General features: G+C 30.1%; 1 protein-coding gene across 3 annotated transcripts in view; it reads right to left on the bottom strand.

Annotated features, from left to right (window-relative positions):
• Positions 1-11,718: 11,718 nt before the first annotated feature.
• The window catches only part of LOC133332237 (GTPase-activating protein skywalker), a 45,094-nt gene continuing 29,490 nt past the window's right edge, over positions 11,719-27,322 (bottom strand). The window contains exons 4-11 of one of the 3 annotated variants that reach the window (XM_061540638.1): positions 22,754-22,878; positions 22,348-22,676; positions 22,105-22,276; positions 19,750-19,779; positions 18,928-19,014; positions 15,167-15,325; positions 11,954-12,174; positions 11,719-11,887 (exon numbers count right to left, since the gene is read on the bottom strand). In XM_061540638.1, coding sequence (XP_061396622.1) covers positions 11,746-11,887; positions 11,954-12,174; positions 15,167-15,325; positions 18,928-19,014; positions 19,750-19,779; positions 22,105-22,276; positions 22,348-22,676; positions 22,754-22,878 — 1,265 coding nt within the window. In that variant the 3' untranslated portion in view covers positions 11,719-11,745. Of the gene's footprint in view, positions 11,888-11,953; positions 12,175-15,166; positions 15,326-18,927; positions 19,015-19,749; positions 19,783-22,104; positions 22,277-22,347; positions 22,677-22,753; positions 22,879-27,322 lie in introns of all 3 variants that reach the window. The other 2 variants (XM_061540623.1, XM_061540630.1) reach the window with 2 other exon arrangements.

Here is a 27,322-nt window from a genome sequence, read left to right on the forward strand (position 1 = left end):
TTCTTTAAAAAATCCACGAAAAAATATTCTTTAAAAAATCTACGCCTAGGGTGGACCTTGAAAATATATTCTTTAAAAAATCCTCGCCTTGAATGGACTTTGAAAAGATATTATTTAAAAAATCCACGCCTTGAATGGACCTTGAAAAGATATTCTTTAAAACATCCACGCCTTGAATGGACCTTGAAATTTTTTTTTTTTTTTTAAAATCCACGCCTTGGGTGGACTTTGAAAAGATATTGTTTATAAAATCGCCGCCTTGGGTGGACCTTGAAAAGATATTCTTTAAAAATCCACGCCTGTCTGTGGACCTTGAAAAGATATTCTTTAAAAAATCCACGCCTTAGGTGGACCTTGAAAAGATATTCTTTAAAAAATCCACGCCTTAGGTGGACCTTGAAAAGATATTCTTTAAAAAATCCACGCCTTGGGTGGACCTTGAAAATATATTGTTTAAAAAATCCACGCCTTGGGTGGACCTTGAAAAAATATTCTTTAAAAAATCCACGCCTTGTTTGTGGACCTTGAAAAAATATTCTTTAAAAAATCCACGCCTGTCTGTGGTCCTTGAAAAAATATTCTTTAAAAAATCCACGCCTTAGGTGGACCTTGAAAAGATTTTTTTTAAAAAATCCACGCCTTAGGTGGACCTTGAAAAGATCTTCTTTAAAAAATCCACGCCTTAGGTGGACTTGAAAAGATTTTTTTTAAAAAATCCACGCCTTAGGTGGACCTTGAAAAGATCTTCTTTAAAAAATCCACGCCTTGGGTGGACCTTGAAAAGATCTTCTTTAAAAAATCCACGCCTTAGGTGGACTTGAAAAGATTTTTTTTAAAAAATCCACGCCTTGGGTGGACCTTGAAAAGATCTTCTTTAAAAAATCCACGCCTTGGGTGGACCTTGAAAAGATCTTCTTTAAAAAATCCACGCTTTAGGTGGACCTTGAAAAGATCTTCTTTAAAAAATCCACGCCTTAGGTGGACCTTGAAAAGATCTTCTTTAAAAAATCCACGCCTTAGGTGGACCTTGAAAAGATCTTCTTTAAAAAATCCACGCCTTGGATGGACCTTGAAAAGATATTGTTTAAAAAATCCACACCTTGGGTGGACCTTGAAAAGATATTGTTTAAAAAATCCACACCTTGGATGGACCTAGAAAAGATCTTCTTTAAAAAATCCACGCCTTGGATGGACCTTGAAAAGATATTGTTTAAAAAATCCACGCCTTGGATGGACCTTGAAAAGATATTGTTTAAAAAATCCACGCCTTGGATGGACCTTGAAAAGATATTGTTTAAAAAATCCACGCCTTGAATGGACCTTGTAAAGATATTGTTTACAAATCCACGCCTTGGGTGGACCTTGAAAAGATCTTCTTTAAAAAATCCACGCCTTGGGTGGACCTTGTAAAGATATTGTTTACAAATCCACGCCTTGGGTGGACCTTGAAAAGATCTTCTTTAAAAAATCCACGCCTTGGGTGGACCTTGAAAAGATCTTCTTTAAAAAATCCACGCCTTAGGTGGACCTTGAAAAGATCTTCTTTAAAAAATCCACGCCTTAGGTGGACCTTGAAAAGATCTTCTTTAAAAAATCCACGCCATAGGTGGACCTTGAAAATATCTTCTTTAAAAAATCCACGCCTTAGGTGGACCTTGAAAAGATCTTCTTTAAAAAATCCACGCCTTGGATGGACCTTGAAAAGATATTGTTTAAAAAATCCACGCCTTGGGTGGACCTTGAAAAAACATTCTTTAAAAAATCCACGCCTTGGGTGGACCTTGAAAAAACATTCTTTAAAAAATCCACGCCTTGGGTGGACCTTGAAAAAATATTCTTTAAAAATCCACGCCTGTCTGTGGACCTTGAAAAGATATTCTTTAAAAAATCCACGCCTTAGGTGGACCTTGAAAAGATATTCTTTAAAAAATCCACGCCTTAGGTGGACCTTGAAAAGATATTCTTTAAAAAATCCACGCCTTGGGTGGACCTTGAAAATATATTGTTTAAAAAATCCACGCCTTGGGTGGACCTTGAAAAAATATTCTTTAAAAAATCCACGCCTTGTTTGTGGACCTTGAAAAAATATTCTTTAAAAAATCCACGCCTGTCTGTGGTCCTTGAAAAAATATTCTTTAAAAAATCCACGCCTTAGGTGGACCTTGAAAAGATTTTTTTTAAAAAATCCACGCCTTAGGTGGACCTTGAAAAGATCTTCTTTAAAAAATCCACGCCTTAGGTGGACTTGAAAAGATTTTTTTTAAAAAATCCACGCCTTAGGTGGACCTTGAAAAGATATTGTTTATAAAATCGCCGCCTTGGGTGGACCTTGAAAAGATATTCTTTAAAAATCCACGCCTGTCTGTGGACCTTGAAAAGATATTCTTTAAAAAATCCACGCCTTAGGTGGACCTTGAAAAGATATTCTTTAAAAAATCCACGCCTTAGGTGGACCTTGAAAAGATATTCTTTAAAAAATCCACGCCTTGGGTGGACCTTGAAAATATATTGTTTAAAAAATCCACGCCTTGGGTGGACCTTGAAAAAATATTCTTTAAAAAATCCACGCCTTGTTTGTGGACCTTGAAAAAATATTCTTTAAAAAATCCACGCCTGTCTGTGGTCCTTGAAAAAATATTCTTTAAAAAATCCACGCCTTAGGTGGACCTTGAAAAGATTTTTTTTAAAAAATCCACGCCTTAGGTGGACCTTGAAAAGATCTTCTTTAAAAAATCCACGCCTTAGGTGGACTTGAAAAGATTTTTTTTAAAAAATCCACGCCTTAGGTGGACCTTGAAAAGATCTTCTTTAAAAAATCCACGCCTTGGGTGGACCTTGAAAAGATCTTCTTTAAAAAATCCACGCCTTAGGTGGACTTGAAAAGATTTTTTTTAAAAAATCCACGCCTTGGGTGGACCTTGAAAAGATCTTCTTTAAAAAATCCACGCCTTGGGTGGACCTTGAAAAGATCTTCTTTAAAAAATCCACGCTTTAGGTGGACCTTGAAAAGATCTTCTTTAAAAAATCCACGCCTTAGGTGGACCTTGAAAAGATCTTCTTTAAAAAATCCACGCCTTAGGTGGACCTTGAAAAGATCTTCTTTAAAAAATCCACGCCTTGGATGGACCTTGAAAAGATATTGTTTAAAAAATCCACACCTTGGGTGGACCTTGAAAAGATATTGTTTAAAAAATCCACACCTTGGATGGACCTAGAAAAGATCTTCTTTAAAAAATCCACGCCTTGGATGGACCTTGAAAAGATATTGTTTAAAAAATCCACGCCTTGGATGGACCTTGAAAAGATATTGTTTAAAAAATCCACGCCTTGGATGGACCTTGAAAAGATATTGTTTAAAAAATCCACGCCTTGAATGGACCTTGTAAAGATATTGTTTACAAATCCACGCCTTGGGTGGACCTTGAAAAGATCTTCTTTAAAAAATCCACGCCTTGGGTGGACCTTGTAAAGATATTGTTTACAAATCCACGCCTTGGGTGGACCTTGAAAAGATCTTCTTTAAAAAATCCACGCCTTGGGTGGACCTTGAAAAGATCTTCTTTAAAAAATCCACGCCTTAGGTGGACCTTGAAAAGATATTGTTTAAAAAATCCACGCCTTAGGTGGACCTTGAAAAGATCTTCTTTAAAAAATCCACGCCTTAGGTGGACCTTGAAAAGATCTTCTTTAAAAAATCCACGCCTTAGGTGGACCTTGAAAAGATCTTCTTTAAAAAATCCACGCCTTGGATGGACCTTGAAAAGATATTGTTTAAAAAAATCCACGCCTTGGGTGGACCTTGAAAAGATAATCTTCAAAAAATCCACGCCTTGGAAAGATATTCTTTAAAAAATCCATGCCTTAGGTGGATCTTGAAAAGATCTTTTTTAAAATCTCATCCCATCTCAGAACTAGATTTGAGTTTGGAAGGAATATGATAATGTGCAAAATTTGGTTGAAATCGGTTACTCCCTTCGGTCAAAATTAGTATTATAAAGCTAATTAAGAAATCTTGCACGGGCTTGTTTAGCTGATGACGTCAGCGGTCGATTCGTTTTTGCCAACTTTGCAATTTCAAAATTTACAACTGGAGATGATTTTTTGCTACCAGGCGACCAGAATGCAAAAGCAATGGCTTCAGCTATGAAAAAGAACTCTAGTTGTCATTACAAAATAGGGAAATAAAATTTGTTTGCCAACCAACCAAACATTTGATACTAAAATCCAAAGCATGCTTTCAGGCGCTTATTTTCGCCTGTGTGCTGCAAATTAAAACAATTTATGTGTTTTTTTAATATTTGTTTCTCTGGCATTTATTTGTTTGTCATAATCGAACATTTACAATAAAATCTAAACATTTATTATAAATATTATTGTTTTATTTTATTAAATAAATAATTATTTTATTATAATTTTCCCAATATATATTCAGATACATATGAATATTAAAATTGAAATAACTTCATATATATCTTGATGTAATTTTGAATTAAATTATTTTCCACTAGCTTGTAAGCAGCTATATTGAATTATAATATATATTTATGTATGTATCTATTTGTATATGTCATCATAATTGGTGTATAATTTTTTATTTAGTTATATTTTTTCTTTTATATATTTATTTGTCTATTGAAACAGTTATGGAATTGTTTTTAAAGAACAACTATACGTTTAAATATATTTAATAAAAAATACATATATCTAAACATTTATATATTAGTATATATATTTATGTATGTATATAATATCGTGATTGTAATGCTTTTTGTTCGAGATTATTTTTAGTTTTCATTAGAATTCCATTTGTTCGTTTTAATTGTTTTGTATTGGAAATGAATTTATTAAAAAAAAATAAAATTGAAAACAATTAGGAATAAAAAATTACGATTGTAAACAAATTTTTAAAAAATTTATTTTGAATACAAAAAAAAATTTATTTTCTCAACCAAAAAAAAAAAAAATATCTCAAACAATAAAACATTTAAAAACATATTTTTTTTATACACCATAGGCGTGAAATAAAAAAAATATTTTTTCCATACACCAACATAGTCGTGGATTTAAAAAAAACGCGGACCACCATAGTTATGGATTGTTTAAAAAATATTTTTCATAGACCAACACATGCGTAGATTTAAAAAAAATCCTTTTGTTCGTTTTAATTATTTTGTATTGGAAATGAATTAATTAAAAAAAAAATAAACTTGAAAACAATTAGGAATAAAAAATCACGATTATAAACAAATTTTTAAAAAAATATATTATGAATACAAGAAATATTTATTTTCTCAACCAAAAAAAAAAAAAAAAATCTCAAACAATAAAACATTTAAAAAAATATTTTTTATACACCATAGGCGTGAATTAAAAAAAAATCCATACACCGACATAGGCGTGGATTTAAAAAAATCACGGACCACCATAGTTATGGACTGTTTAAAAAATATTTTTTCCATAGACCAACACATGCGTAGATTAAAAACAAAAATTCTTTCAAAGACCAACACAGGCGTGGTTTTTAAAAAATATTTTTTTTTTCGAATTCAATTGTGAATTAAAAAAAAATTATATAGAAAAAAATTTATAGATGTTCTAAATATAGAATATCCTCTTCAAGGCTTCTAAGTCCAACATGTCCCCGTATAAAAAAATAAATAAAAACTACATAACAAAAAAAATGAAATAAAACACAACCAAACGTAAAATTTTTCTTTTTTGTATATTTTTTTCATTACTAATAATTATTATTTTTAATTCAATTTGTTGATTTTTTCTTTCAATTAACATAATTATAAAATTATATTTTATAATAATAAGAACATAAACAAAAATTTATTAATAACATAATCATAGTAATAATAATATAATAATAACAAAAATGTGTATGTATGTGTGTTTTGTTTTTTAAATTAAATGTAAATATATACAATGGTTTGTTTTAATATAATTTAAATTATTTAGAGTAATATTTCTTTTTATTTTTTAATTTAAATTTAAAACAAATAAGCATTTATAAAGTTTATCATTTATTTTTTTTATATAATTTATAAATGAATAATATATATTATAATTTTTGGGTGTGTGTGTTTATGTAGTATCATGTGTTACGTTAATTATTTGTTTTATGCATATATATATTTCACACATTTAAAAAGAAATAATAATTTAATGAAATCAGTCCATAGGGTTTATGTTTTTTTAACTTTCTTTTTTGATTTTACAAAAACATAATTAAACAAATAAAAATATATATGTTTTAAATTAAAAAAATCATTTAATCATTTTCTGTGTAAAAAAAGAGCAAACAAAAATTATTTTTTGTATAATTAAATTTTTTTTCATAATTAATATTTAATAATAATATTGATAACATTAACAAAAAAAAATATCCTTTAAATACACAAAGTATATGTATATATAGTAGTATAGCTAGTTATGTATATATATTTATATGTATGTATGTATGTAGGCAACAAAAAAACAATAGACAAAATGTGTGTGTTTTTTTTTATAAATAACAAAAATTTTGATTGCAAAACTTATTAAAGTAATGTAATTATTTCTCCTTTCTTTATTTAGCCTTTCTTTAATTTTAAAACAAATTTTGTACATTAACAAATTTTTAAATTAAACAAAACAACAAGTAGCGAGATTGAGAGTTAGGCATCTAACATTGTAATATGGAGACATAGAAATTTGTATAGAGATAGAGAGAGTGATATACGTACTGAATTATGAATGGAAAATTACGAATATCAAAATATATTCAAAATAATCCAATAATTAATTTTTAGAAATTTTATTTCAGGTGTACTGGAACTTCCTCATATATATATTAGCCCAAAAAGAAGAAGGACTTGTGAACGCTATGTTCAAGCCACTTTTTTCTAAATTTCGTATTATAGGTCCTTTGAATGCTAAATCAATTAATTTTTTTTTTTTGCTGTAAAAACCTCATAGGATTGTCGATACCATTGAAAATATAGAATGACTACCGAAAATTCCTTACATCGGTTGTATACCAATAATTCGTAGCATTATTTTAAGATTTTTTGATGGCATTTTCTTGATTAAAAATTTAATACCATTTCATTCGATCTAATTTATGTACCATTTAAATGTGTATCTAAGAAATATTTTTGATTGAAGGAGAGTTTTGAAATTAACTCACTCAATTTTTTTAACTCATAAATTTTTATTCGGATCAAGGACTACTAAGGGAATATTTTAACTTTCTTCATTAATGTTCACGGTTGAGTTGATATTATATATGGGATAGTTATCGAATAGGCACATTTTTTCAAGTGTATAAAAATTTCAAAAATCCTAATTTGGCCATTGAATCGGAAAATTTGCCATAAACTATATTTATTCACCCTGTGACCCCATCCAGAATACTGGACATTCCCCGGCCAATATGGAAAACCACATTTCATGCCAATTATTGCTTAATTCGAACAATCATTTGAAATTCTTCTGGAAAAATAAAAATAAATTAAAAAAGAAACCAAAAATCTTTTTAATTTTCAATGACCTCAAGCCGGAAAAACGAATAAATAAAAACTAAAGTTCTTCTGGGCCCTCATAATTAAAAAATTGATTTTGAGACTAAAAACCATTTGAAGTGATAAAAAAGTCAATTGGTTCATTATCCACTCCTGGGCACTTATAATAAAAAAAAACTTGATTTTGAGACTAATACTGCTCTATGGACATGTAATTAAATAATCAGTTTAAATTCTCGCAAATTTCCACATTTAGGCCACCTTGAAAAAAATACTAATACGAACACATTCATATATGTTCCCGGAGAATATTCAAATAGGTCGAGATGTTATGTTGCAAGTCCAGAATCTATCTGAATTAAGAATGTTGACCACTGAAGGCGAAATATATTTTTATTTATTTATTTCAAAAAATGGTATTTGAAGACTTAAAGGCAGATTTTAATAAAATTGCAAAAATACGAAAATCAAAGCTTGATCAATTCTGACTACATCTGTACCGGCAGAGTAGCCTTGCAAAGCAATTGAAATGACAAATAAGTAATTTCGTCTTCGGAGTTACACACAGGTTTTATAATTCGTTTTATATAAGGTATATATTTTTATAAAAGAGGTTTCGGATTAAAGGTTGATCATATCGGTTATTCAATTAGCTTCAAATTAAATTTATAAGTCTATAAAATATTGACCCTTTTGGGGAGGATACCATAAGGAGAGCACCAGCGGGTTCTACCTCTGGACTTACTCTGGACTTGGTAACCATAATAGGTTGTGTAAAGTTTGGTTCAAATCTGACATTCCATTTGCATGATATTGGATTTAAAAATATTTAAAATTTTTACCATTGTGGGGGATGTATCAGAAGGAGTGGACCAATGGGTCCCATCTTCGGACTTGATCTAGGCTTGGTAAAGATAATATGTTGTGCAAAGTTTAGCTCAAATCGGATAGTCAGTTCACATGATATTATAAAATTAATAATTCGCACAATTTTCACCATGGTAGAGGTACTAGAAAAAGTGGACCGATATTCGCCATCTTTGAACTTCAACTATGTTTGTTAGAAATAATACGAAGCCGGTCAGACAGACGGACGGACATTTGTAAATCGAATCTAAATTTTCTGAAATGGATTTGGTCCAAATAAGCATGGGGTTTAAAACCAATATTTCGATGAGGCACATTTTTACCGTATCAAAGTGTATATTAGCCATAGGGTATAAATATGTAGAATCTGGATTGCCTAATTATATCTACTTCATTTGCTTATGACCATGAAAAAAATTGTCACAATGCCGAAAATGGGACAGTAGCGTTATATGGGAGCTATTACAAAACTTGAAACTTGAATATAACCCATTTTTTATACCAAATATTGTACGATTAGTAGCAAATGTATGCCACTTTAAATCTCTATCTTGATAATTGTGATCTGTATTGTGATTTCAGATCGAAGGACTATTAGGTTTCCAACGAAAGTTTCGGGTGTTGCAAATAAAATGGTCACTTAACCTTATGGTGGAGGGTGTAAACATGGGCAAATATGATGTTTTTTAGGGGACAAAAACCAATAGACATCGAATTCGTTAAGACCCGCATATGGGAAATCACTTTCATGTAGGTTTCTAAGATCAATTCAATTATTTTCAGGGGGTTTGGAGATGTTCACATAAATAATACAAACACGAATATCGACAATTTTCTACCAAGCGGATCTCTATCAATTCTCAATGTTGATATCCCTATTTCTATATTTTGTTCAACATTTGAGGACATTGTTAATGACTTCATGGTCAAATAGAATGTGCCTTCTTTGGTCCCGAATCGACCCTTATATCTTCATTAACAAAAAATCACATCAGAATTGTTATATTTTCATAAGGATTATGAATTATCAGATGAATTAAATGGCTATAGGGACCTTCAAAATTAGCGAAGTATTATCATTAATTGTTTTTACTATCAGAATTCCCACATTTGAATTATTATATTGCTTAAGAATTCCTTATACATAGAATATCGTTTAGATGTCCTCTATTGGTAAACAATCTTTGAAAATCTTGTATGGGTATAGGTACCTTAAAAATGCCGAATTATTATCTTTAATAGATTTTTTCATATTTTATGAATTTTTACAATAATTGATTTGGATTAGAATAACCAGTTTGGAGTTATTATTGAAAGGTTCCTTTAGGGGGAAAATGTGGAAAAAATCAGGGAATTAGCGGTCCAATCGAAAATGTAAACAAATTCGAAAATATGAACTACACCGACATTAATTAGTTCACATTATTGAGAGCTCACACTGTTTTGAATGTTCACATTATTAAGAGTTCACTGTGTTATTTATCTGTATAATCAAATTAATAATCATAATAGATTTTTCATATTTTTTTGGAATTTCCACAATAATGAGTTTGAATTATAATAACCAGTTTGGAGTTATGTAGACACTTTTGATACTACAAAAATCGGCATCAAATTACAAAACATTGATTATTGATATTGACAGGGATCAAGAGGTCTTCAGCAATCTGTTTGTCGATGACAAAGCTCTTTGCACAGCAAACATAAAGTTGTACACTTTATTTTACATAAATATATATATATATATATATTATATATATATGTGTGTGTTATACTGTACATAAATAATCAGAATTTTAATTTATAGAACAAATTTTTATACATAAAATTTTCCATTCAGAATTCATCGAGGATCACTTCCTCGTTTCTTTATATAAATATTTTTACTTCAACTCAAACTCTATTTCTCTTTACAATATCTCTCCATAATAACTCTATATCTCTAACTCTCATCTAATTTTCAAAATTTTGGTTTTAATATAATATTTCAACATTTAAGAATTTCTTGGGTGTATTTAGCTTTCCTTTTTTAATATGTTTGTTTTTGAAATACTTTTTCTTTTTGCTTGTTTGCAGTAGTTGTTGTTACTATTGATTTTTCATTCATTCTTTGTAAATTGCATTCGTTTTAATTAAATATAGTATATGTATATGGTAATTATTTATGTAATTTCTAACACATTCATTCTTGTTTAATTATTATTGTTTAATAATGCTTTTCTGTTAACATAAAGGGGGAAAGTTCTCAATTGCATGAATTCTTTTTCCCCATGATTCAAAGATCCATTCACATTCGTTATGTATTTCGTTATGCCTTATACAAGAGAAAAAGGCTATCTATATATGGGCATAAACGTTTCTTTTTTGTTATGGATTTGTAAAGAACAATTATATTTTTTACTGATGTTTTGCTTTTTTATTATTTTTATTTTTTTTTCTTAAATATGGTTGTAATAATATTGTGTAGTATTATTATTTTTAATTTTCAACAAGGATTTTTCTGGTTCCATTTTCTTATTGGAAAGCTTTAAGCTTTATTAAAAAAATAATAAACATAAAAACAAAAAAATTTTAAATTACTAAAATTTGGTTTGGATTGGGTAGCTAGGTATGTTGGTAATTAGGTAAAGGTGTTTTTGTTTTTGAAAACAAAACCAAAAAAATATATAAGGTTTTAAGCATATTTTATTTTTGGAAAGAGAGATACGGTACGAACACAACTTGAGCTTATTTTCCTAAAATAATTTCATTATGTTGTGTATAAAAGTATTTCTTGTACAAAATAACAAAATGGAGTTTTTATTTTCATTACGAAAACAACAAAACGAATAGAAGAGAAAAATAAGAAGACTTTTGTTACCAATACTCGGCGGGCTGGCTTAAAGTTTTGTTTATTTTTTTTTTGTTCATATAAACAAATTTAGAAAAAATAAATGTATTGGAGTTTACTTTTTGTGTTTTGTTAAAAACCACAAAACAACAAGGAGTAGTAGTTTTTAAACCCAAAAGAAAAATGTCTACACAAAAGCCATTCATCATCATTCAATCTATTGGAAAATCATAAAAAAACAAAGCATTTCTTCTTTACAAGAACAACAACAATAACAAAATGTCTCTTTTGTTGTTGTTGCCTGTACTTTTTGTTGTTGTAGGCTCTGGCTTAGTTTAGCATATTGTATTAAGCAAACCCTTTTTTAATTTTTTGGTTCTAAAAGGTTTTTGTTTAATTGTTGTAGAAGAAGAAGAAATTTTGTTTTTTTATATCTCACAAAATTAATGTTTGTGGTAATCACCCCTCCTCCTCCGTAGACGGGCGATATTCTCACATTTGAACAATTTTGTTTCAATACTCCATGGAGTAGTTGAGGTCTTAAACACCCACAAAACCATAGACTTCAAGGACACGTATTTCAAAATCACCCGACGGACACAGCGGTGGATTGTTGAATGTTTTACAGCTATCGGTTTTGCCAAAGCGTATATTTTCATCCATCCAAATAGCTTGGCCCTCACTGTAAGAAAAAGGAAATTGTTTAAATATTTGTTTATACATTGAAAATATTTTATTGTGAACATACCCTCCTCCAATGGTAATCATTTTCGAATCGGCCGCCATAAACAATTCTGAAGCATGTCCCAAATCTTTGTCATTTTCAATACCCACCCATGGATATTTGGCTCTTTCGGGATATAGAGAGAATAAGAATGTTTCACCCGTACCAAAGTAGGCCTGTCGTTGGCCTTTGTCATCTTTAACATTACGTTCGAACCAACGGGATGAACAATAGGCTCCAAAGACCTGGAAATGGACAAAGAGAAAAAACATTAATTTATGATTAATAATAATAATAAAACGTGGATTTTTTAAAGAATATTTTTTCAAGGACCATTTACAGGCGTGGATTTTTAAAAAAATATTTTTTCAAGGACCATTTACAGGCGTGGATTTTTTAAAGAATATTTTTTCAAGGACCATTTACAGGCGTGGATTTTTTAAAGAATATTTTTTCAAGGACCATTTACAGGCGTGGATTTTTTAAAGAATATTTTTTCAAGGACCATTTACAGGCGTGGATTTTTTAAAGAATATTTTTTCAAGGACCATTTACAGGCGTGGATTTTTTAAAAATATGTTTTCAATTTTTTTCAAAGCCTATTTACAGGCGTCGATTTTTTAAAGGCCATTTACAGGCGTGGATTTTTTAAAGAATATTTTTTCAAGGACCATTTACAGGCGTAGATTTTTTAAAGAATATTTTTTCAAGGACCATTTACAGGCGTGGATTTTTTAAAGAATATTTTTTCAAGGACCATTTACAGGCGTGGATTTTTTAAAGAATATTTTTTCAAGGACCATTTACAGGCGTGGATTTTTTAAAGAATATTTTTTCAAGGACCATTTACAGGCGTGGATTTTTTTAAAGAATATTTTTTCAAGAACCATTTACAGGCGTGGATTTTTTTAAAGAATATTTTTTCAAGAACCATTTACAGGCGTGGATTTTTTAAAGAATATTTTTTCAAGGACCATTTACAGGCGTGGATTTTTTAAAGAATATTTTTTCAAGGACCATTTACAGGCGTGGATTTTTTAAAGAATATTTTTTCAAGGACCATTTACAGGCGTGGATTTTTTAAAGAACATTTTTTCAAGATTGGATTTACAGGCGTGGATTTTTTAAAGAATATTTTTTCAAGGACCATTTACAGGCGTGGACTTTTTAAAGAATATTTTTTCAAGGACCATTTACAGGCGTGGATTTTTTAAAGAATCTTTTTTCAAGGACCATTTACAGGCGTGGATTTTTTAAAGAATATTTTTTCAAGAACCATTTACAGGCGTGGATTTTTTTTAAAGAATATTTTTTCAAGAACCATTTACAGGCGTGGATTTTTTAAAGAATATTTTTTCAAGGACCATTTACAGGCGTGGATTTTTTAAAGAATATTTTTTCAAGGACCATTTACAGGCGTGGATTTTTTAAAGAACATTTTTTCAAGAACCATTTACAGGCGTGGATTTTTTAAAGATTATTTTTTCAAGGACCATTTACAGGCGTGGATTTTTTAAAGAATATTTTTCAAGGACCATTTACAGGCGTGGATTTTTTTAAAAATATCATTCCAAGGACCTTTCGAACTGAACTTTTTAGAATTATAAATTTTTAAGACCTACAGACATCGATGTTTTTTAAAGTATATTCTTTAAAGGTCCTAGAGACCTTAATTTTTTTAAAATAACAGTTTTCAAGGTCTGTCGATTGGGCTCGCAATATTAAAGATAAAGCTTTAAAATTTGCGTATGTTTGGTATTGAAAATCGAACTAGGTTATGGTATAACTTTGATATTTTGAAGGTTTCCGACCAAAGTGACTGTAAACAGGCATTTTTGGTTCGAAGAAGATGTCATAAATCTATATAGATAATGATTAGATTATTAGCTACATTGTCCAACCGAAGTGGATTGCCTTCAATTCGGCATTTCATTTATTCTGAGGAAAAATTTCCTGACAGAAATTTCCGATCGATTTTAGGCGCATTGGTGGTGAGAATAAAAAGTTTCACTGTAGGCTAAACTTTCGTTTTTAATTACTGTCAGGGGATCGGCGAAATTATCTGGATTTTTATTTTTCAATGTCGAACAAATCTCTATACGAACCTGTTGTTAAAAGTCTTGAGAAGACCTTATAATTATTTTCGACACCAAAGGTATTCCGTATAAAAGTCATCTGGAAAGAATTCGTTCTCAAGAAATTCTATCTACGAGGTGTTCTATTTTTTGCTGAATATTTAATCTCCACACTCGTAAAGATCTCACGAATATTTCCTAACCCAAAGGTTTTCGCTATGAAAGATCTTTGGGAGGACTTTTTTAAAAGGTTTCATAACTGGAATGCCCTTTGTCCATGAAAGATCTATACACGTTATTCCTTTATCTTTTACAAGTCTTCTACTCTAGAAATCCTCTATATGGGGTTCTGATTATAATAGAGCTCTTAAAATACTTATTTTTTTAGGCTATAAAGACCATTTTAGACGATAAATGTCTTTGCATAGTTCTACTGTATATTGAAAGTCTTCCGTGAGTAGAAGAGTTTTAATATGTATTTTGTTTATAGGATGCTTCTAAAAAACCTTCTAGATATTCTGACTATTTAAGCCCATTATAAGGTTTTTAAGCCTACTAAAGTCCCTTAGAAGGTATTCTGCCGGTTGAACCCCTCAACTTTTTGTATAAAATCTATGGAAAAGCAGAAATAATTGTTCAGTCTATAAATACCTCTCTAGAAACTTTTCCATTTAACGAGGCCCTCAAGAAGGAATTAGAAAAACTCTAGAAAGAACTATGTGCAAAGTCACCATATAAAGACCTCTATAGGAAGTAGATCTCACACAGGAAGATCTGACTGTCTATAAAAAGTCTTTAGTAAAAAAAATTCAATTTATTGAAGACCTCTAGAAGAACTTCAGAAAGTAGTTTGCCTTTGAAATACTTCTGTAGTGTATTCAGCTTGTGGAATTACTTATTAGAGGTTTTTCAAGCAAAGATCTCCCGAATGTATTCTGTCTCTAGAAAACTTCATAAAGATTTTACATCCATTGAAGACCTTGTAAGGATATTTCATCACAAGAAGACCCTTGAAAATTTTCCCATCTGCCTGTACAACATGTATGAAATAGATTCAAAGGCATTCAAAAGTTCCATTCTAAAAATGCACATTATCATCCTCACCTATTACCAAAGAAAAATAATTAAAATATACATTTTAATATTGTATGTCAAAACTTACCTCATTATTGCACGTTTTTATCATCATCAGTGTCGGTTCATGCTGTTCAACGCGAACATAGAAAGTTGTCAAGGAGCAGCCATGTTCCTCGGTGGTATACAATAAGACGGGTTGATACATTGTTATTCGCACAGGAAGCCATGACCATAAGGTAAACAACTGTATATGAAAAAAATACGTAATTAATAATTTTGCAACAAAAAATTGCAATTAAAAACTTCGAATAAAGAAAACAGGGGAACAAACACACACAACGTAACAATAAAAATAAATCATAAAAGAAGAAAAAACTTAAACAATATATGCACATTACATGCGATAAAAAAAACTAAGCATTCTTTAATAAAAAACAAAACAATATTCATAAACAAAACAATATTAAATAATATATGCTAGCTTAATTAATAGTTTATATTATTTAAAAAGAAAGTAATTTCATTAAAGCAATTAAAAATGGATTAATTAAAAGTGTTTTTGTTTGTTTAAGGAAAAGACAAGAGAAGGATTCAAATTTATTATTATTTTATATTTTAAAATTTCGAAATAATATGGCGAGGATTCAATTTTAATATTTTTTAATTTCGAAATAATACATTTTAAGTAATAAAATGTTGAAATTATTTTTATAATTATAGATATTTATATTATCTAAAATTATTATATATTTTTCATTTTTGTTAAATGTACAAATTTTCTTGACTCCTTCCCTTGTCGTTAATTGTTGTGGTTGTTGTTTTATTGTATAGTGTGATATTTTGTGTACTTTTGTTTGTTGTTCTTTTTGTTATTGGGGTCAAGTTTTATAAACAAAAAGTGTAAAGATCATATGCAAATGTCTGCATTTTGTTATTTCGTAGGATTCTATGCTTAGATTTAATATTCATTTGTTATTATTGTTGGTTTTGGGATCGGCACGTACACATTGGACGAAAGAAAACAAACTCCGATGACATGGGGAGAATGAACGAAGTAACGAATATTATACATATATTCCAATTTGCTTACATTAAATCTTTCCTGAATAAATTTTATTAAACTTTTAACATCCACTGTATCAAAATTCTATATATTAGGAAGAAATTAAAAGAAAATTTGACTCAATAAATTTAGGGAAACGAATTTATTTGTTTTTAGTTTAGAACTATTTGTTTGGGTTAACAACTTGGTAAACTTATTCTGAGAACAAGAGATAATAGTACTACTGACGAAGAATTTATGTGGAGATAATGAAGACAAAAAGTTATTAATAACAGAAGGGAAGATTTCACAAGGGATAACGCAGAAATGTAGTTACTTTTTTGCTTTGGTTTATAAGTTGGCATTAATGCTTTACAAATTATTAATTATGCTTACAAATATTCAACAATTATTAGAATTAACGAAAGGAGGAAACTGATTGATTTTTAATTCACAAAAATATACCCAACATTTAGGTCGAATTTATATTTATCCCAATTAATTGATAATGTAATTGGTCGTGGTAAATTTTACCTTCAGATATTCTTACAGTAAACATACAATTTGGAGCATACTTTTAGGCGTAGTAAATATAATTAACCTTATGCATTTACCGCCATGGTTATTTCTTTTGAAATGTATATATCTTTGCCAAAAATAGCCACGTTAAAGTGAAACAAAAACGTATTTGAAGCTGAAGTTTTCTATTTGCAGGATTTTGTTGTGTAAGTAAAAGTTCAGATGATTATTATCAATAATTTTATGTTTATTTGAATTGCATCTTCAAAGAACGATTGTGAGCCTTAAACCACATACTGAACACTCGATTTACATATCGCTAAAGAGAATCCGACCTTCCACAAAGAAATTGAAATGATTATTGGGAGATTTCTACAATCCAAGCAATACATTATTATTGCCCCTCAAGGATATAGACAGTGTCTTTTAACCTTTAAATCAAACTTTAATTAAATTCGCTCCCCTTATTAAGTGTAGTCTAATACGCTCCCAAAACATAGAAAGAATAGGAGATAATAAGGAAAAAAAGTACTATGTAGCGGCGATGGGCTGGTGACATGTAGACCTGACACGTCGGATTTTTTCATTAAACTATACTTAGATTGGCTATCTCTGAAATATTCAAGCAGGTACTTCAACGAAAACTTTGATATGTTGATTTACTGGAATTGTTCTGACAAGCCTGAATACTTCTCCATTGCGTATCGTTAATGCCCGAGGAACACACTGACAGTAGACCGATCTTTTTTATAAGAGGTTAATAAGTGCTGCCTTCGAACGACTCGACTGCGACTTAAATGTGACTCCGAAAATCTATGTGGTAAATAGTGTTGTCATAAAGTTCATGAAGGATTTTATTTTAACTTTCCACAAATTGAGATCATAAGGTCATAACGATGATATAGGAGATTAATCTTTCAGATCATATCGTTTCAGCCTAGAGAACGTGGAATGTGTAAAGGTTACATCTTGAACAACTACGGGGATATTATTTCATCTGAATGTACTTCCTGTTTGCAATGTTTTATTCCGGAACTCAATGTACGACTGGTGTCTAAGGATCTTAACTAGTGAGGTATACCCCGGTTCATGATTTGCTACTGGATATAAATTCGTCATCTAAGAAAAAATTGTTATGCTGTAAACAGATAATTTTTAGGCTATAAACAGATTCGTCATGTAAGTGAGGAGTAATTCACTACTAGATACTGAAGTGAAATCACAGGACAAATTTGAAATTTTTGACATGTTTGCTGGCAGCATAACCTAAGCACATTAGGGGTTATTAAAAACGTAACCCATGTTGATGATCTGCTACTGGACATTAATTTTTCATCTGAGAGGTCCCAAGGGTCTTCGATAAATATGAAATCGGTTCTAATGCTTGCAAATTTGCCTGCCTTATACAAATTTGCCAGACTTAGAGGCAAAACCGTACTGTTTGCGGACAGCGTTGCATGACTTCATTAGCGGGTCTAGTAAAACGCCATGTTGATGATCTGCTATTGAACAGCAGAAGGGATAATAACTCAAAGATCTTCCACATACATGCCTAACTTCATTAACGGGTCCAGTAAAACCGTATCCCTTGTTGATGATCAGCTACTGGAGAGTATTCATTTATCTGTTTCAAGAGTCTTCGGGCTTGTAAAATCAGCAATTCTTCGTTTGAATAATGATTCAAAGGTCTTCGATAAATGTAAAATGCTTGCAAATTTGCCTGGCTACAATAGGGGGACATTCACGAACATTTTCTAGGCTTATGGACGGCTTCTTCCACCCAGACATGTCAGGAGAGATCTTCATGATTTAGAGATATAAGCGTAAAGGAATACAAATGTATCGGGCAGGTCGGAATAAGACCATACCCTATCCATAGCAGCAGAGGAGAAGTAGCTGATTAGCAAACTTTCTGATTTTTTACGCTGAACAGACGGATTTTTTTCTGTTAAGAATTTTTTTAGGGTCCAATATAAGGCGTAATTTTTTTTAAAAAATATGTTTTCAAGTCATAACAAATCGTGGATTTTTTAAGAATATTTTTAAGGTTAATCTATCTAACTCGTGTGTAAAAAAGTGTGTAGACATTGTGTTTTATTGTGAAAAAAAAAAATAAAAAATTAATACTATTCCTTCAGGAGAAAGAAAAAACTTAAAATATCTTTTCATTTCAAAATCTACAACATAAATATCAAGACATCTATAGAGAGAGTGAAAAAAAATACATCGATATTATTTTATTTGATTTTGGAAGTCGATTTGAACACCAAAATAATCACACTTACATCCTCGTTTGCACAGACTAAAGATTTCAACTGATGTATGGGATAGACACCCATGGCAATGGCACGATGGCCGGGTGATTTTTCACCCTAATATCGTTAAGCAATTATTGTTTTTCAATTTAAATATATAAAAAAGGTAAAAGAGAAAAGTATATATATTTTTATAGAGAAGTCAAAAGATAAAGAAAATAAGGAAAAAAGAAGTTTTTTTTGAAATAATAAAAGAAGACAAATGGCGCCGAAATTTGAAGCAGCAAAATAGCGCATGGGTTTTTATATTCATTTTTCACAATTAGATATAGGAGGCAGCAGCATTTTTAAACGGATATTTTTTAGAGTAAAAAAAAAGGTAGAGAAAAAAAATTGGAAATAACATGGATTATTAACAAAATTGGATGGTTGATAAATTATGTGGAATTTTGTCAATAGATAACATAATTTATATATTTGAACAATCTCGAATTTTGATCAACATAAAATAAAATTATTTACAAAAAATGGCTTGAAAGCAAATTTTTCAAATGAAAGGAAAATTATCGATTGTGAAGATATAAATGAAGGCCAATAAAAATGTGAAAAGCAATTTCTATGGAGTTTGGGTTAGTTAGAAACATTTCCTAAGCAAGGAAAATTATTCAACTTGTTTAGGATATAAAATAAAAATAATGGAAAACACACACACATACGTGGTTAGAAAAAACACAAAATTAGAAACAACAGAAAAAATTAACAACAAAAGGGAAATCAAAAGAAATCAACAAACAAATAAAATTATTGAATTGAACAGAACAGAGAAAAGAAAAATATAAGCTATTTTCATACCAAGTTCCGACAAGTTTCGGTGTGATGTGACTTCTATGCAATGTGGAGCGGAAAAATAATGAAACATTTTGTTTGTCGATTCGATTTACGGAATACAGGGAAAGTAGCCATTACAGTTATAACATTATAGTATGTGTTTGGACACACGCACACATACACACAGAGAGATTATATGAAAACAATAATAATAAAAAATATGAGAAAAAGAGAAAAAAGAAGAAAAAATTCTGGTGATATTTTTTCAACACACTCACACTACTAAAACAAAAAAATTATAAAACTAAACTAATTAACTTATAATATTTTTTGTTTTCCTACTTTCTTTTAATTGGTTGTTAGTTACTTAAATTAAAAAGTGTTTTTACAATAATAATAAAAAATAATAAAATATTTTATTTTTAATTACTCAAGCTAAAGCTACTTAAGATAAGCTTAATTAGATTACAAAGTGGAGGGTGGGGTGGAGTAAGGCAAAGGGTGCTGTGGGGGATTTTAGTGTTGGTGAGGGGAAATGTGTGACCATAGCGTAAGGATGTTGGCGGGGGGAATTGCAGTTTCTCAACATAAAAAAATAAATCGAGATTGTTTTTTTTTCTTTTTTTGATTATATTTGAAAATTTTTGTAACGGAGAAAAATGACTTAATATTAACTAGAGATTTATAAATATTATCGATAAACTACACCAATTCTGAATACAATATTTTTTCGAAATATCATTTTAAAGAATATTTTACAAAGGTCAATAAAAGGTCCATTGACTTTTCAAGAATATTTGTTAAGGTCTATCTTAAGCCCTGAATTTTTAAAATCAAATTTTCAAGGACTATCTGAAGTCGTGGATTTTTAAAGTCAAATTTTCAAGGACTATCTGAAGGCGTGGATCTTTTAAACATTATTTTAAAGGACTATCTGAAGGCGTGGATTTTTTAAACATTATTTTAAAGGACTATCTGAAGGCGTGGATTTTTTAAACATTATTTTAAAGGACTATCTGAAGGCGTGGATTTTTTAAACATTATTTTAAAGGACTATCTGAAGGCGTGGATTTTTTAAACATTATTTTAAAGGACTATCTGAAGGCGTGGATTTTTTAAACATTATTTTAAAGGACTATCTGAAGGCGTGGATTTTTTAAACATTATTTTAAAGGACTATCTGAAGGCGTGGATTTTTTAAACATTATTTTAAAGGACTATCTGAGGGCTTGGGTTATAAAAAAATTAATTTAAAGGACTATCTGAGGGCTTGGATTATAAAAAAAAATTAATTTAAAGGACTATCTGAGGGCTTGGATTATAAAAAAAAATTAATTTAAAGGACTATCTGAGGGCTTGGATTATAAAAAAAAAATAATTTAAAGGACTATCTGAGGGCTTGGGTTATAAAAAAATTAATTTAAGGACTATCTGAGGGCTTGGATTATAAAAAAAAATTAATTTAAAGGACTATCTGAGGGCTTGGATTATAAAAAAAAATTAATTTAAAGGACTATCTGAGGGCTTGGGTTATAAAAAAATTAATTTATAGGACTATCTGAGGGCTTGGATTATAAAAAAAAATAATTTAAAGGACTATCTGAGGGCTTGGGTTATAAAAAAATTAATTTAAGGACTATCTGAGGGCTTGGATTATAAAAAAAAATAATTTAAAGGACTATCTGAGGGCTTGGGTTATAAAAAAATTAATTTAAAGGACTATCTGAGGGCTTGGATTATAAAAAAAATAATTTAAAGGACTATCTGAGGGCTTGGGTTATAAAAAAATTAATTTAAGGACAATCTGAGGGCTTGGATTATAAAAAAAAATTAATTTAAAGGACTATCTGAGGGCTTGGGTTATAAAAAAATTAATTTAAAGGACTATCTGAGGGCTTGGGTTATAAAAAATTAATTTAAGGGAATATCTGAGGGTTTGGGTTATAAAAAATTAATTTAAGGGAATATCTGAGGGCTTGGGTTATAAAAAAATATTTTGAAAGACTATCTGAGGGCTTGGGTTATAAAAAATTCTTTTAAAGGACTATCTGAGGGCTTGGGTTATAAACAATTATTTTAAAGGGCTTTAAAGGGACTGTCTGAGGGCTTGGGTTGTAAAAAAATTAATTTAAGGACTATCTGAGGGCTTGGGTTATAAAAAAAAATATTTTAAAGGGCTATCTGAGGGCTTGGTTTATAAAAAAATGATTTTAAAGGACTATCTGACGGATTGGGTTTTTTAATTTTCAGAATTGGTGTATTTCTTAATTTAAATTTCATAAAAAATATACCTAGACTATAACCTAAAATATTATCCCCAAAATTGATTTAATATAAAACCCTTTACTTTCATTAAAAAGAAATGAAATTCAAACTCACCTCTCTTATGGTTAATGTGTGTGACATCATTTGTATATTGACTTGGGATTGACTTGTTGGTAAATTATCGCTGGAACGCGATTTAACTAATGTTTTATTACCCGTATTTAAAACGGAACGGCTTTTCAATAGCATTTCAGTCTTTAAAAATATTCTAGAAATATATGTGGAACTACAAGGAAAAAAGAAGAAAACAAATTAATTTTCGAAAATAAAATTTAAAAGAGAAAAGTTCAAACTCACCTTAGTCCCCTAATACTAAAAGCGGCATGTAATAATTTGGCCGGTGATACTGGGATTTTTTTGCAGAATTTTATTAAAGCATTGCCAATGTCATTTTTAATATTATCTGGACTCCATTCGTTGTTCGATTGACATTCCTTATGGAATAAATTGATAATGACCAAGGCAATGCGATAAAGAACTTTAATGCCTTCATGAAAGAAACAATCCATAATGCGTACTAAATGCTGGAAGGGTAGACCAGCTAATATCCACCAGCACCAATCCATAAAAACACGTTCCAGCTTAACGCCAGGACAGATACGTTGAAAATATGAAACGGCATTTTTCTGTAAAAGAAAAGAAAAAAAAAAACAATAATAAATGTTATTAGAAAAATAATTCGAATAGAATAAATTTTTCTTACCGTATGTTTTTTGGCAATTTGCATAACTGTTTTCCATGTAACTTCATGCAATAATTTGGTTTGATTTATGAAAACTTTGTCCTTGCTACCCACCAGGGCGGCCAAACAATGGTATGCTTCTTCTTCTGCAAAAAGAGAAAAAATCGAGGAAAAAATATTAGTCATAATTGCTTATAAGTTCAAACAGTTTCTAAAGAAATTTAAATTATAAATTTAATAATAATGATTATGGTGGCGTATACGTTGTGTCGTTAATCATACGCCCACACATCCTCCTAAAAAGTATTCAATAAACAAATTACTGTCTATGACGGTCTTTAAAAAATATTAATTTTAAAAATCTACGCCTATGATGGAACTTAAAAATATTTCTTTTACAAATCCTCGCCTATGATGGAGCATAAAAACATTTTTTTTTTTAAATCTACGTTTATGATGGAACTTAAAAATGTTTCTTTTAAAAATCTGCGCCTATGATGGAACTCAAAAAATGTTTCTTTTAAAAATCTACGCCTATGATGGAGCATACAAATATATTTTTTTTAATGTACGCCTATGATGGGACTTACAAATATTTATTTTAAAAATCTACGCCTATGATAGAACCTAAAAATATTCCTTTAAAATTCTACGCCTATGATTGAACTTTAAAATATTTCTTTTACAAATCTATGCCTATGTTGGGAATAAAAAATATTTTTAAAAAATTTTGCACCTCGAAAAAGTTTTTAATGCATTTAATGGTCCATGAAAAAATGTTTTTTTCAAAATCCATGCCTTTCTCTATCCATTCTTAAAAAACCAACTCCTAATGTAGCTTTTAATAAAATAATTTTCAAAAAATCCACGACTATATAATTCGTTGCTTTTAGCTCGAATAATCCTTCAGATCTTGTTGGCGTATACATTACGACAGTAATTATACGCTAGGGGGGGGGGGGGGAGTACTCCAAACATATTTTTTTTATTATTAAAAAGCAAAATACTTTATGGTCATAATTATCATCACATGCTTCCCATTATTGAATAAGAAACACACACAAAGTATACAAATCGTTTGCGAGAGAAGCCAAGAAATCAAAAATTTTGTATACATTAATCGTGGCGTTTGGCTTCAGGCCAATATATTCGATAGAAAAAACGCAACAAACCAAAAACTCTGATTCTATTTTTGATGTTGTTTTTGTTGTCGATGTTTGAATATACACAGCAAACGCATAAAAAATGAAAATTACATCCATCAACGAGATTCTTATAAATTCAAAATTTAATTCGTTTGTACTCTACATCAAAAAGTTGAAATGAAAATGTGGTAGATTATTTTTATTAAATTAGATTAAGGAGATAAATTTGAAAAAATAGATTTTGGAATGAATTCAATTATATTGGCGTATACGTTGTGGCGATCATCATACGCTCTAGGGTACCTTGTGGGCAATTCAATTAAAATGAAGGACAAATTGCAGACTCAGTTTTTTTTTTTAAATAACACTCATTAGAATATAATAAAAAATAAAATGAAATAAGAATGTTAGTTTTATAAACTCTTCCTTATTTTTTTTTTAATTGATACTACAATTTGAAGCTATGACTCTATGAAAAGTTGTCCAATATTTTCGATTTTTATACCCTACACAACTATGTTGTCAGGGTATTATAGCTTTGTGCAGCCCCAAATGTTTGTAACGCCGCGAAATATTGGTCCTAGACCCACCTTTAAGTATACCGATCGTCATATCTCGACTAGCTGAGTCGATCTAGACATGTGTGTCCGTCCGTCCGTCCGTCTGTCCATTATAATTTGTAAACACGATACAGGCCACAGTTATGGACCAATCTTCACGAAATTTTGCATGTAAGATGGGTTCTGTTAATATGTAAGATGGGTTCGGTTAATATTTAGGGGATGAAATGGACCAAATACTAAATTTTTGTCGGTTTTTCTGGTCGCTCCAGAGGCCGCAATTATGGCCCAAACACCGTGAATTTTTGCATGGAGAAGGGGATCGGGCCAGAGAATAAGCATGCATGTTTTGATAAAGATCGGTCAATATTTAGCGGGTCAAATGGACCCTGACTTTTGTGTGAAAAATGACAAAATTTGTATTCTATGGCATATATATTTACTCCTGGAGGATGTAGTCCCCAGGATTTGATAGCATATCCAAGAGGAGTGGTTGGCCTTTAAATTGATACCAAATATAGTGATGTATCTACTCAGATGTGGGAGTTACAGTCAAATATTTACAGGTGCTTACGTATTCAGATATTATTTAGTAACCCATTACCACATTAGAGGGAGAAATATCGCGCTGATGGCTTTGAAATTTTTCATGAAGTTCCAGTTATGGTCAAGAACAACGCCTACAATTTTCGGTGATTATCAGATTAAAATTTTGGGATGAAATGGACGGAAAACATAATTTTTTGTGTGTTTTCGAGTAGAGTATAATCCGAAAATCACAACACAACCCACCGTGAAGGTAATCTGGACAAGTAATTAGAAGGACTGTACTGAATATTCGAAAAAAGTAAGGAAGAGGTGTTGCTAACCTCTAATCGGACAAGAGGGGGCAAATATCACGAAATATTACTCAGACTCGGAATAAACATCCTCAGAAAGTTAGAGTTCGTGGTAGTTGTGTAGGGTATCGCATGGTCGGCCCCGTCCGACTATACTGCTCCGCTCAATGGTTTATTTATTTTGACAATTTATTAAATGGATCGCAATAGAAGACAGGGAGTTCAACAATTATTATTTGCCAACATTTCATATGACTGACCCAAATTAATAACATTGTATATATATGATCCCATCTAATCGAAACAAACGTGCTAAAGTAGTATAATGAATGAAATATGTTTGCGAAAACAAACAACATCCGCTATAAATTATGTTTTATATGAATAAAATTAATTTGAATAATAAAGGCTAAAATGATTGTTATATTTCTGCTTAAAGAGCAAAACAAGTGGCAAGAAATATACAAAAAATTTTAATGGTTAAACTTATTAAAAAATATATATTTTTTTCAACCTCAAACATATAAACAATAAAATCTGAATGGAATTTTTCCAAATAAAAAAATTAGCTATAGAGGAAGAATGTATGTACATATAGAATGAATTCACACTGAGGTGATTCATAAAAAAAAAATTTGGAAAATAAAAAGTTTCCCAAATATCATGTCCAATCAACATAGAATTTATATCACATGATAATCTTAGGCCTTGTGCCAGAACAAAATGATGCGGGAAACTTAAAAACGAAGGAATGAAAATATGTTTTTCCCATGCCTAAAGCACGTGATATGTCCATAAATAAGTTTACCGTTAAATTAAACCTATGGCTGGAAGATTATGGACTAAATGGATTAAAAACTGCGGACCAATTGTAGGTATTGTATACTGTAAACTAATAAAGGTGTTTAATAAATTAACGCCTTGTATTGATCCTTAAAAAATATTAATAAAAAATCTACGCCTTATATTGGTCCTATTAAAGTGGTTGCGTATACGTTGTGTCATTAAGCATACGCTAAGACGTTCTCTTAAATGAACGAATTACTTCATGGGATATTGTAAGATATTAAAAACATATATTGAATGATGTTGTCAATAAAAAAATTAAATTTTATGTTGGAACATAAAAAATACTACGCCTATGTTTGAATATAAATAACATGTTTTGAAAAATTTACGCTTATGTTGGAATATAAAAATATTTTTGCAAAAATCTACTCCTATGTTGGAATATAAAAATATTTTCCTTGAAAAAATATTCTTTGAAAAATCCACGCCTTAATAGTCCTTGAAAAAATATTCTTTGAAAAATCCACGCCTTAATAGTCCTTGAAAAAATATTCTTTGAAAAATCCACGCCTTAATAGTCCTTGAAAAAATATTCTTTGAAAAATCCACGCCTTAATAGTCCTTGAAAAAATATTCTTTGAAAAATCCACGCCTTAATAGTCCTTGAAAAAATATTCTTTGAAAAATCCACGCCTTAGACAGACCTTGAAAAAATATTCTTTGAAAAATCCACGCCTTAAACAGACATTGAAAAAATATTCTTTGAAAAATCCACACCTATTATCTTCTTCTTGAAAAAATATTGTTTGAAAAATCCACACCTTAATAATCCATGAAAAAATATTCTTTGACAAATCCACGCCTTAATAATCCTTGAAAAAATATTCTTTGAAAAATCCACGCCTTAATAATCCTTGAAAAAATATTCTTTGACAAATCCACGCCTTAATAATCCTTGAAAAAATATTTTTTGAAAAATCCACACCTTAATAATCCTTGAAAAAATATTCTTTGAAAAATCCACACCTTAATAATCCATGAAAAAATATTCTTTGAAAAATCCACGCCTTAGGAAGCCTTGAAAAAATATTCTTTGAAAAATCCACGCCTTAGGAAGCCTGAAAGCCTTAAAAAAATATTTTTTGAAAAATCCACGCCTTAGGAAGCCTTGAAAAAATATTCTTTGAAAAATCCACGCCTTAATAGTCCTTGAAAAAATATTCTTTGAAAAATTCACGCCTTAATAATCCTTGAAAA

Source organism: Musca vetustissima, unplaced genomic scaffold (genome assembly GCF_032173495.1).
Source record: "Musca vetustissima isolate MV318-11 ecotype Yass unplaced genomic scaffold, APGP_CSIRO_Mvet_v1 utg9877, whole genome shotgun sequence".
In the NCBI taxonomy this organism is placed as follows: domain Eukaryota; kingdom Metazoa; phylum Arthropoda; class Insecta; order Diptera; family Muscidae; genus Musca; species Musca vetustissima.